This window comes from Centruroides sculpturatus, unplaced genomic scaffold, assembly GCF_000671375.1.
Source record: "Centruroides sculpturatus isolate CEXI.00-Female unplaced genomic scaffold, Cexi_2.0 scaffold2194, whole genome shotgun sequence".
Lineage (NCBI taxonomy): Eukaryota > Metazoa > Arthropoda > Arachnida > Scorpiones > Buthidae > Centruroides > Centruroides sculpturatus.
Window position 1 is genome coordinate 46971 of NW_019386365.1, and position 12621 is coordinate 59591.

The window sequence follows — 12621 nt, forward strand, 5'->3', positions numbered from 1 at the left end:
AAACATTTTCAAGAAAATCAAAACACACACAAAACACGAACATCACAACACACACATTACATAATACATTGATACACTAAAACAGAAGCTCACAGCCAAAGCACGTAGACTCAAAAGATACAAAACATGTACGCTACGAAAACAACAAAATAAGTTATTTACAAACAACAAAAACTTTTACAGACATATTAGTACCAAAACAAACATTGATACACAGCACAATGGCACAACAACAGAAGAAGAACTCACAATTTATTGGTCTTCTCTTTGGTCCAGTGCTGTTACACACAATGCTGATGCAGGCTGGATCGAGGAGGAGAACAAAAACTTTCACAACATACCAACTATGCCCTGTGCTGAAATAATCGTACACGACATCCGCTACACTGTTAACAGAACACACAACTGGAAGACATCTGGTGTAGACAATGTATGGTACAAAAAGTTTACATCACTGCACCAGGAACTAGCTAAACATCTAACACACATCATCATCAATCCAAAAGACATGCCAAAATTTATTACTCAGGGCATCACCTACATGAAACCTAAAAACAACAACACCACAGATCCCACGCAATACAGACCAATTACATGTTTCCCAACACACTACAAATTATTAACAGCCTGTATTGCAAACAAAATATACAAACATGTTGATGAACATTACATTCTTACAGAGCAACAAAAAGATTGCTGTAGAAATCACAGGAGGTGCAAAGAACAGTTACTCGTTGATTCAATCATTTTACAAACAACACAGAAACATACACATAGCATATATAGACTACAGAAAAGCATTCGACAGTGTTCCACACAGTTGGCTGCTACATATTCTACACATGTACTAAATACATCCATCAATCATTGTATTCTTCCAAAACACTATGCAGCACTGGAGAACAACACTATATCTCAGGGTTAATAACACTTCCATACAAAAAAACCAAATATTCATTAGTCGAGGAATTTTTTAAGGAGATTCCTTGAGTCTTCTCTGGTTTTGCCTAGCCCTGAACCCATTATCCAACATGTTAAACAACACGCAATATGGCTACAATATCATACACGAAAAAACAACACAGCTTATGCCATCACATCTCGTGTACATGGACGACATAAAACTTCCACTAATATGCATCCACACAAAAACAACTTCATCAACTCCTACAAATCACACATTCAACACCAAGGACATACAAATGGAGTTTGGCCTAGACAAATGCAAAACATTTCATATAGAAAAAGGAGTCCTGAAGAAAGAAGATTCTGCACTTGGAAATGGAGACGTTATTGAATCCATGGAAGTGGGCAAGTTCTACAAGTATTTAGGATTCCAGCAGACCAAACTAATAGAACATACACAAATAAAGCAAAGATTAATTAAAGAATACCAAAGTAGGTTAAATTAATATGCCTCAATGTCCTTAATTTATTGTAATCTTATTTTATCCACTAGTACATATCTATTAACAGGACTTATTAAACTGGCTTTAAGGATACTGCAACTCAGTTTTACAGATTATAAAATTATTGTTTTTGTGAAAATCCAGATTTATGGGGGGGGGTTCATTTTTAAAGAAATTAGAAAAGAGAGAACGGTTTAAATTCAAATAGAAATTAATATTTTGTAACTTTGACAAGTTTTTAAATCAACAGATGTAAAAACGTTTGATTTTGATAGGAAGTTTACTTCCTTTCTCCAATGACTAGTAAGTTGCATCAGAAACGGCCACACCTGAGACTTGGCTGGCTGTATAAAAGGGACATTTTCCTGTTATTCTGGGCAGTTCTTCATACAAAGTAACTGCCACATGAGGCACAGTCCATAGGAAGAGGATACCATGTGATATAACTCAGTGCATCGACAGAAGAAATTGTCACATAAAATAGGATGAAGTCCGTTCCAAGTAAGAGGACCGCCACATAGATGTCGACAATATTGTGATAGCGCATCCTAAACATCTCTCTGATCCTGAATGTTAAAATACAAGATTCTTACAGAACTGTGAAGTACTGTATAATATATTTAGATTGATGTGAACTCTCTCTCACGTGTAGATTTAAGTTAGATGGTTGAATTTTCTCTCTTAAGATAAGTTCAGAATCATTTAGTTGTAATCCCTCATATTCTGATATTATTGTAATATTATTTTTATTAATTCTATGAAATATTTTGTTTGTTACTTTAAATATGGTCTCTTCAATGATTACAATCCACACCTATGTTCTCTCCAAGTACTTGCATCCCTCCAGCTTGAAATTTCTTGTTTACGTGTGTTAATCCGCATATCAATTTAATCTGCATGTTAATCCGCAGATTAAATTGATTAACTGGTGTCAGGAAAACAACCTCCAGGAGATCTTATGAACTCCTGGTATACCTTAAATCTTATGAAGTCATCTGTAGAGGTTAGAGATCGGATTTCGCAAATCTGCTTAGAATAAGTGGTCACTGGAATCGGTTGTGATCCCCTACTTATCTTCCATTTTATTTAATTTACCTGGACACATACATTTTAATATTGCGTTTCGGACTTGTTCGTCCCTCATCAGCAGGTATTTATATGACACATTCTACATGAAAATTAAATAATAATAAATTTTTTACAAAAATTTTAAAATTTTCTGACAACCTTTTAAAAAATTTATTGACAGTAATATAAAATTCTTACAATTTCAGGGCTAATTCTTACTGTTTCGATTTCCATCCAGCAATTAAATTTAAACATTATAAACAATAACCTTTCTAACAAATTCCTATATTAAAAACATAAATTATTAAATTAAACATAGAAAGAATTAGCCCTGAAATTGTAAGAATTTTATATTACTGTCAGTAAATTTTTTAAAAGATTGTCGGAAAATTTAAAGTTTTTGTAAAAAATTTTTTATTTTTTTATTTTTATGTAGAATGTGTCATATAAATACCTTCTGATGAGGGACGAACAAGTCCGAAACGCAATATTAAAATGTACAAGGACTAGTTTTTAAATATGGTACATTTTTTAATAAGAAGAAAAATACTGTAAATATCATTGAAATATATTTTTTCTTATATTCTACATAATTTCCATTTTTATTCAAACATTTGTCATACTGCTCAAAAATTTTTAAAATTCCGACTTCAAAGAAATCTGCCGCCTCCTGCTGGAAGACATTAGGCCACGCCGCTTGTCTTGTATGGCACGGCGGAGTTTTCTCAACATCACAATAAGCATCAGAATTGATTGTTGTGCCTCTTGGCATAGAATCCACTAACAAAGTCCCTTTCCTGTCCTAAAAGACAGTTACCATGATCTTTCGTGCTGAAATTGAATAACAGATCGTATCTTACAGTCGGCAGGTTACTCAATTTTCTTAAACATTATAAACTTCTACAGATCAGCACAAAGGCAGATATATCTGCAAATGACATCTAAACACGCACAAAGCATGCTGAAAGCAGATGCTCATGCACACTGCTGCAATCACGCGCCATGGTCACTATCATTCACAAACGGACCTTTTTTTAAAAAATTGCACTTATATGTGTCCAGGTAAATTAAATAAAACAATAATTTTATAATCTGGGAAACTGAATTGCAGTATCCTTAAAGCCAGTTTAATAAGTCCTGTTAATAGATACGTACTAGCGGATGAAATTGCGTTTAACCTACTTTGGTGTAATCTTATCCTCAGAACACAGTTAAATGCAAAACACACAGTTATAGCAATAAACACATATGTCATCCCAGTACTCACATACTCTTTAGGAGTTATACATTGGACTCTCACAGATGTTGAGCAACTCCATAGGAAAACAAGAACAACACTTACTAAGCATAAACAACATCACCCTAAATCTGCCATAGACAGATTAAATCTTTCACATAAAGATGGCGGACGTGGCATAATTGACATTGTTAAACTTCACTACAAACAAATACAGTCACTGCAAGAGTTTTTCTACAAAAAACAAGAAACATCACAGTTACATAAAGCAGTAACTCTAGCAGACTCAAATAACACACCATTAAATTTACACTCACATTATACAGACATGAGACAACATATAAAAAGCATAGACACCATCAAGCAATTGTGGCCTCGAAATGCACTCCATGGTAGGCATCCTTATAACCTGGCCCAGGATTTTGTTGACAAAACTGCATTAAACAGCTGGTTAGATCGGGGATGTGTCTTTGGGGAGACGGAAGGATTCATGATTACCATACAGGATCAGGTCTTAAATACTAAAAACCACAGACAGATAACATACTCAAAGATACAACACTCGCAAATGACACATGCAGAAAATGTCACATCATGCCAAAAACAATACAACACATCACTTCTGGTTGCAAGCTCTTGGCACAGAGAAATTACTTACATAGACACAGTCAAGTAGTAAATATAATACACCAAGAGCTTGCAAAGAAACACAAATTGGTGGACATCCACGAACCATGCTACAAGTATATTTCACAAACAGTATTGGAAAACAACATGCAGAAAATGTTCTACAACAGAGTCATAATCACAGATAAAACAATTTACCACAACAGACCGGACATCGCACTCATTGACAAACACAATAAAATCACATACATTATAGACACAGCCATTCCAAACACTTACAATGTACAAAACACATGCACTGAAAAAATTAGCAAGTACACAGAACTCACCCAGGAAATAAGGCATCTGTGGAGAATGGATAGGGTGCTTATTGTACCTGTTGTTATGTCCTGTGCCGGTGTGATACCACACACCTACACAAAAGCCTGGAAACATTACAATTGAATAGAAATACATACATCACACTACAGAAGGCCACTATATCGAATACGTGCCAAATTGTTAGGAAATTTCTGAATACAGACACTGACACACTTATTTAATTTTAGTTTTGTTTCGGTTGCTAAGCCTTGATTCTGGCTTGGCATAGTACACAGTTACTGGTATGAACTGAGTATAACCCACTAAATCCAACATAACAACAATAATAATAATTATTATTATTATTGTTGTTGTTGAAAGAAAAAAGGGGATAATAATAATAATAATTATTATTATCCCCTTTTAGTGGATACTGTTAAGAAAGAGAAAATATTATTATATATTTATTTAAAATATTATTATTATCCCCTTTTTTCTTTCTTAACAGTATCCACTAGCACCATATTTTCTTTTTACTTTGTTTACTTTCGTACATCCACTACTATAACATTTTGCCAACTGTAGTTGCAAATTTTCCAAAAATTGGAACTGCTTTACATTTCTTCACTAAACTATTCATAACATTTGCAAACACATTTTCATGGTAAATCTTATTTAAGTTTGCAGATTTTCTTGCATATGTTCCCTACATGTTCTTGTCTTCTTAATGTTTCTAGTCTGTGAATTGATATTTTTTGTTTCTTCCAAACAGTTTGCTTATTTTTGATATTTTTGAGACGTGAATGTTCAGTATTACAATTAACACTAGAAATGTATTTTGTCACATGTCATCTTAATACTGGTTTCTCATTGGCTGCTGGGGTTGGACCAATATCATAGTCTAGCTAAAAGGAAATTTACATAAGGAAGAAATTGTACTGTCTTTCAGTGTTAGATTTATTTATTTGATGAATTAAATATATGCAAGTTCTCTTGACATTTCAAAATATCTTTCTCTCAAGAAGAAAGAATATGTAAAATTCAAATAATGATGTTTAAAATCTCTTTACATTAAGCAAACATAAGAATGTTTTTTAATCTAAATATGTTAGAATTTGTGTGTGAGATAAAGTTTTGATTTAAATTTAAAACAAGTAGAGAATGTGTTTTCAATATATAAAGAAATAAGTAAAACACAAAAATGGATAGCTAAGATAAGGCTAAGTAAAATAAAATAAAAGCAAAATAAGGTTAAAATCTTGAAACAAAAATAAAATCTACATAAAATTTTAAGATTTTGTAAAGTGTTATCTTATATCAAGAATTTCAAGAGTGGAGAGTTGCAGGGTTTTAATAAAGATATGTGTAATAACTTCCAGATGGACAGAGTTCTGCAATCTAAACATTGCTTAAGAATGGAAGTATGGGCCCATAGTGAAAATTATTTTCTAATATGTTTTTCACAAGATCAGTGGAGGGTGTGTTATTTTTATCATGCATCTTGGTGTTCATTTAAACGGTTTGATAACATTCTAGTTGTGGCACCTATGCTAAAGGTCTTGGTTCTCATTTGTGCTTGCTGTAATGGGAGCCACAACTCCTGACTTCTGCAAAGGGTAAGAGAATCCCTATCGTTACATAGAATTTTCTCACAAAGATAGATGGTTCACACAAAAAGCAACAGAATGACATTAATATGTATATTTGATAGTTGAAGATGATTAGATCACTTGCCCTGACTCTCTCAATTAGACTTTATTAGTTTATGATGTAAAATTACATAGACAGGCTCAAGAAGGTCTTAGTCCACCATTGGCTGTTAGAACCATTTAAATGTTTTTGGGGAATTGGCAGCTTAATGACATTTTCCCCCTTTAGTCTTGGTTAAATTCTGAAAAAAGATGTTTGTAATGTTGGATTAATAAACAGCCAAGCAACTGTAAGTAAGTTTTAAGCAAAGTAAATTTCTATTGGGTACAGAACAATTTTGGAGAAAAATAAAAGTGAAGTATTCAGAAAAAATCATGAAAAATTCTTCTAAATAATATTTCACAAGAATAAATGCTTGATAAAGAATATTAAGCTTCATAATGCTTTATAAAGAATTATAAAATATACAGTAAATTGCTGAAATTTCAAAGCTGTAGCCATAAATTTATTGATAAGTTTTTATTTAAATTTTAAAGTTTAAATATATTTGTGTAAAAACCACAAAAAAAAGAAAACAAATGTTTTTTATATATGAGAAATATCTCAAGTTTTATCTCTTATGAATTTGAATAATATCAATGAAATAAACAAAACTGCATTTTTTAATAAATATATGTCTAAATTAAGTAGAAATGTCTAATAAAATGTAAAATCAACTAACTTGTGGTGTTATTTATTAAATATAGAAGACATAACATTTGGTGGAACACAAGCAATTTCAATAAAACAATCAAACATTTTCAAAGCCAGTTGGACAAAGTTAAAAAAAAGAGTGAAAGAAACATCACTTTTTCAAACATTTTAACTAGCAAAACCCAATTCTCTGGTAAGTTTATAGTAGGTTTCTTGCACAGTTCAGAAATAATTATATGCAGTTTCTCAAATGTAAACTAAAGTGGGATTCAACAATTGGACATTTCCCCAATCAGAATTGTGCACCCTGCTTGCAAGATGTCTTTTTTATGCTCTGATATATGTGTAGTGAGCATTCTAGAAATGCAATAGAACCATCAGCTGTCTCTTCTTCCAGACTTAAATATTATAATAAGAAACAACAGTGATACTACACCGAGGTAAAGTAAACAACAAATGTATCAGTGTGCTTGTCAGAAAAAACAGATCATTACGAACATTTTCAAACTTGTTCGTAACACACTGTTTTTTCTGAGAAGCACACTGGTAACAGGCTCCCTGGTACGTTTGTTGTTTATTATAATAACAACTTCTGATTTACATTATAACATTCATCATACATTCAACATGTTACCAGTCATCATCACATCAGATTTCTGCAGCCTTTCTCTTATCAAAATGCTACCACTGTTTCCTTCATCAGGAGAGCTAATTTATTATGATCTTTATCTGGATTAATTACTATTGAACTAAAGCACATACTCCTATTAGTGTTGAAAAGCTGGGTATTTTATCAGTAAATTAAAATTTCTTAACACAAGGGTATCCAGTTTGTGCAACGTGCATCAGACCACCACTTAAAATTAGCTAAGCATGTAGTTCCTTTTATGAGTAGTATTTATTTAAAATTAGCTTGTGTGTTTAGGGCATTTGAATACATTATACCTATTCAGTCACAACCATCTCTATATAGATTAATTTCTAAGGATGAGGACCCAGGATTTATCCTGAAAAAATCTGAGTTGATGAAGTTTCCCTAAACAATTGTAACAATTTATTTACTCACAAGTGACACCAAATATAGTACAAGGAAAAAAATTTAGTCTTTCAACATTAAATTTATTTATTTGATGAATTAAATACATGCAAGAACATTCAAATTTCAAATTTTCAATAGTGATTTTTAAAACCTCTATATATTAAGTGAATTTACAAATATTTTAGGTTCTTTTGAAAAATTGTTAAACTTCTGCCAGTTGTTTACCCTTTGATCTCATTCTCTATTGAGATATATAACTCCAACAGGCACACCGGGTGATATAATAAAATAAAATTCGACTTACATAAGCCTGTAACCGATGTGAAACGGCAAAAACTTCTAACGCACAAACGTTTTCTGAACACCTTCCGTGTTCTTCCTCAGGTATTCAAACTGGATTTTTTCATATTCTGGAACACTATTATAAAATTTTAAAATAAATTTAAAATAAAACGACCGATGATAGTTCGAATGCGCGATGTACACATCGTGTTTCCCATTGTTCGGCTTCACATTAAATCTTCTAATCCTCATTTAATTTTTTTCTCGTTCTTCATTTGATGCAATATTCTAACATTTGACCTCACGTGTCCCCCGCATCATCAGATATTAGATCCATCTTTACGAGTCACTATGTAGAACGGCTTGCCAAGCGACCGAAAGAGCCATCTCCTCCCGTGAATTAATGCACTCAGATGTAGTGTGTGCCTTATATATCTCCACCGTCTCTAACTATTTGAGGTGGTCCCTCTGTGTTGTTTTAACTATTAACTTTGCCCCTGCGAAGTCAACCGTAATATCAGGGTCAGAAGCATAAACCGAGAGTGACGTGGTGGCTCTGTTATGTCGTATGTCTGCTTTGTGTTCGCTTATTCTCACACCCATCGAGCGTTTCGTAGACCCTATATAGACCAAATCCCTACCGAATCTATCATCACGAACAGGGATCCGATATATGCCCGGCGATTTGATCGGGTCAGGCGGGTCCTTTCCATTGCGTAGTATGTCAAATATAGTTGGGCCCCTCTTGTAAGCAATGTTGACATTACGTCTTTTGGCAACCGCTGTATATACCGATATCAAGATATGGTTGAACATAAGCAAGATCCTTTCCATATCAATGCTGTGGCTGTTTCTCAATGTTGTCATAGGAGTGTTGTGCGACATCAGTGCCCTTTCGTGGCGTTCTGCGATTCTCGGTACAATATTGTGGTAGCCATGCATGTCAGCGATCTTCTCAATGTGTGTTAACTCTTCTCTAAGTGCTTCTTGTGTAGATGAATGAGAATATGCTCTTCTAACTAAAGATCGAAAAGCAGCCAATTTGTATTGAAACGGGTCACATGAGTCACTCGGTATGTATGTGGGGCTTGCACACAGCTTCCGATAGACGGTAGTGTGAATGTTGGGTCCTTGAATTCTGATATTTACATCTAAGAAGTGGACATTAGTGTTGCTATGTTGATCCACCTCGAGTGACAGCCTGTATGGATTATCATTCATCGCTTCAACGAATTGTGCCAAGTTTGGTGTTGTTTTCCATACCACAATAACGTCATCTACGTATCTTCTGTAGAGCATGATGTCCTGCACAAATCTCGGTAGGGTTCTAGATTTGAGTTGTCTCACCACCAATTAACACAAGTCTCCGGATACCGGACTGCCCATCGGGACTCCTCTCGATTGTGAGAATGTTGCCCCGTTAAATTGAAACACAGAACTATAACAAATAAGGTGCGCCAATTCCAACACGTTCTGGTGGAGCGCTATGTCGTTTACTCTTGCAAATAGAAAGTCTCTAAGAGCGCAAAAGCATGCCGGTATCCTAATGGAGGGGTACAATGATTTAAAATCCAAAATCGTAATGCAATCCGGGGAGGTGATCAATTTCAACTGCTGGATCAATTCGACGGGATTAGAGATGGTAAATGGGTAGCCACTTAAGTGCGGAATAAGAATGTTATGGATCGATTTCTCCAATTTACGCGTAGGCGCCTTGGCCTTATCTACCACCAGTCTAAACTGTTGGCCTTTCTTGTGTGTTTTCGCGAACACAAATAACTTAGGAACGTCCAGGTTATCCATTGTAATGTTTCTCAGGTCTAGTTTCTTGGTCAACTTCGTAGCAGACAAACGCTTAACCCGTGAATGTAATTTCTCTATCCAATTAGTTTCTACTTTATTGCATTGTGTTACGTCTATGTATTCCTGCAGACCTCTCTCATACATTTCTCTTTTCATGATAACCAGGTTCTTGGCTTCATCTGCCCTTATTATCGTAACCCCATTCAGACGTGTCCATCTGATGGTACGTTTAATGTTTTCTTTAAGCTTGATAACCTCCTTCTGTCTTGCTTTTNTAAGAATGTTATGGATCGATTTCTCCAATTTACGCGTAGGCGCCTTGGCCTTATCTACCACCAGTCTAAACTGTTGGCCTTCCTTGTGTGTTTTCGCGAACGCAAATAACTTAGGAACGTCCAGGTTATCCATTGTAATGTTTCTCAGGTCTAGTTTCTTGGTCAACTTCGTAGCAGACAAACGCTTAACCCATGAATGTAATTTTTCTATCCAATTAGTTTCTACTTTATTGCATTGCGTTACGTCTATGTATTCCTGCAGCCCTCTCTCATACATTTCTCTTTTCATGATAACCAGGTTCTTGGCTTTATCTGCCCTTATTATCGTAACCGCATTCAGACGTGTCCATCTGATGGTACGTTTAATGTTTTCTTTAAGCTTGATAACCTCCTTCTGTCTTGCTTTTTCTCTATTGAGAAAAAGCAAGACAGAAAAATCATGATTTTAGATATATCCCTACATAGAACTGCCACTCATCTAGCTTATACTGTACATAAGTTTAAATTTATTAACAACTTAATTTGCACTGCTCTCTTTCCACCCTCCATTCCAATGATGAAAACAAAAAGCTAATATTTGCAGAACTTCCTATACTTAAGGTCTATTACTTTATGAATAGTTCAAGCTTACAGAAGACATGGGGTCATACCTACCATCAAACCTCAGCTGTCACTCCACAGAATTCTATGTAATGATAAGGATTCTCTTACCCTTTGCAGAAGTCAGGAGCTGTGGCTCCCATTACAGCAAGCACAAATGAGAACCAAGATCTTTAGCATAGGTGCCACAACTAGAATGTTATCAAACCGTTTAAATGAACACCAGGATGCATGATAAAAATAACACCCTCCACTGATCTTGTGAAAAACATATTAGAAAATAATTTTCACTATGGGCCCATACTTCCATTCTTAAGCAATGTTTAGATTGCAGAACTCTGTCCATCTGGAAGTTATTACACATATCTTTATTAAAACCCTGCAACTCTCCACTCTTGAAATTCTTGATATAAGATAACACTTTACAAAATCTTAAAATTTTATGTAGATTTTATTTTTGTTTCAAGATTTTAACCTTATTTTGCTTAACCCTATATTGTATGTTATCTTAGATATAGATTTTCATATTTTAATTTCTTCAACCATATTTTATATATCATGTATACACTCTATATTTGTTTTAAATTTAAATCAAGCCTTTATTGCATGCATTCAATTCTAACATATTTAGGTTAAAAAAATATTTTAAGTTCACTTAACATAAAGAATATAAAAAAATCACTATTCAAATTTTGAATATTCTTTTTTTACTTGACGATTGTAGCATTGACTTCCTATAGCATCTTGAAGTAGGCTGATTTTGAGGGGGCTATATCTCACAAAAGGTCACATGTAGAGGTATGGTTTCTTCAATTTTTTTGCTCCTGTAGACATACTCTACAACTCTGTTAAGACAATAACTCGCCAATACTGGATAGAATAAACATAACACAACATACCAATACCAGCACATTTGAAATTAAGAAATATTTACTAATGTTTTCATCCATTTATAACAGACATTTTCAGACATATAATGCAGAAGAAAACAGCTACATTAAAATTGAACACATTTTTACGAATGATTTACAAGTTCAGATTAAAATTGTTTCTGGAACAAAGTACGTCTACACTTTATTAAAATTATTTTTCATATACGTTCATATATATATCAAAAATATATTTAAACTAAATATGTATTTTGTTTGGAAAATAATATTAAATCAGTTTGTAACGTATATGAAAAATAACTTTAAATTGTAGACGTACTTTGTTCCAGAAACAATTTTAGTCTGAACTTGTAAATTATTTGTAAGAATGCATTCAATTTTAATGTAGCTGTTTTCTTCTGTGTTAAAGTGATGAAAATGTTTGTAAATATTTCTAAATTTCAAGTGTGCTGGTATTGGTATGTTGTGTATACTCTGTTAAGGTTTCAGCAGTGTCATTCACTCTATAAATAGCTTTTTTTGTGTTTTTTTTTAAATAGTAGAATTCCGAAATTGTTTAGTCTTGTCTTATACAATCATATATATTGTCAAGGTATTTTTTGTAATGTGTAAAATCTTTTAATTTTCAATATAATGTATACTATGTAAGATACAAATTTTAAAATATAATGTTGAAAAGGAATTATTAACTTTTATGTTTCCTAGAAATTATTATTTAAATATCATATATCAAAAAAGTATGAATTTT

General features: G+C 33.4%; 2 protein-coding genes across 2 annotated transcripts; both read right to left on the reverse strand.

The window, feature by feature from the left end:
• Positions 1-8755: 8755 nt before the first annotated feature.
• LOC111614694 lies at positions 8756-9604 on the reverse strand. The gene has a single exon (XM_023356060.1). It carries the CDS (start codon positions 9602-9604, stop codon positions 8756-8758), a length of 849 nt encoding a protein of 282 aa, XP_023211828.1.
• Positions 9605-9658: 54 nt separating this feature from the next.
• Positions 9659-10672, reverse strand: LOC111614695. The gene has a single exon (XM_023356062.1). It carries the CDS (start codon positions 10670-10672, stop codon positions 9659-9661), a length of 1014 nt encoding a protein of 337 aa, XP_023211830.1.
• Between the last annotated feature and the right edge of the window lie 1949 nt (positions 10673-12621).

Coding starts and splice junctions, on each gene's coding strand:
- LOC111614694 (XM_023356060.1), bottom strand. CDS start 9,604: ATGCTCTACAGAAGATACGTAGATGACGTTATTGTGGTATGGAAAACA.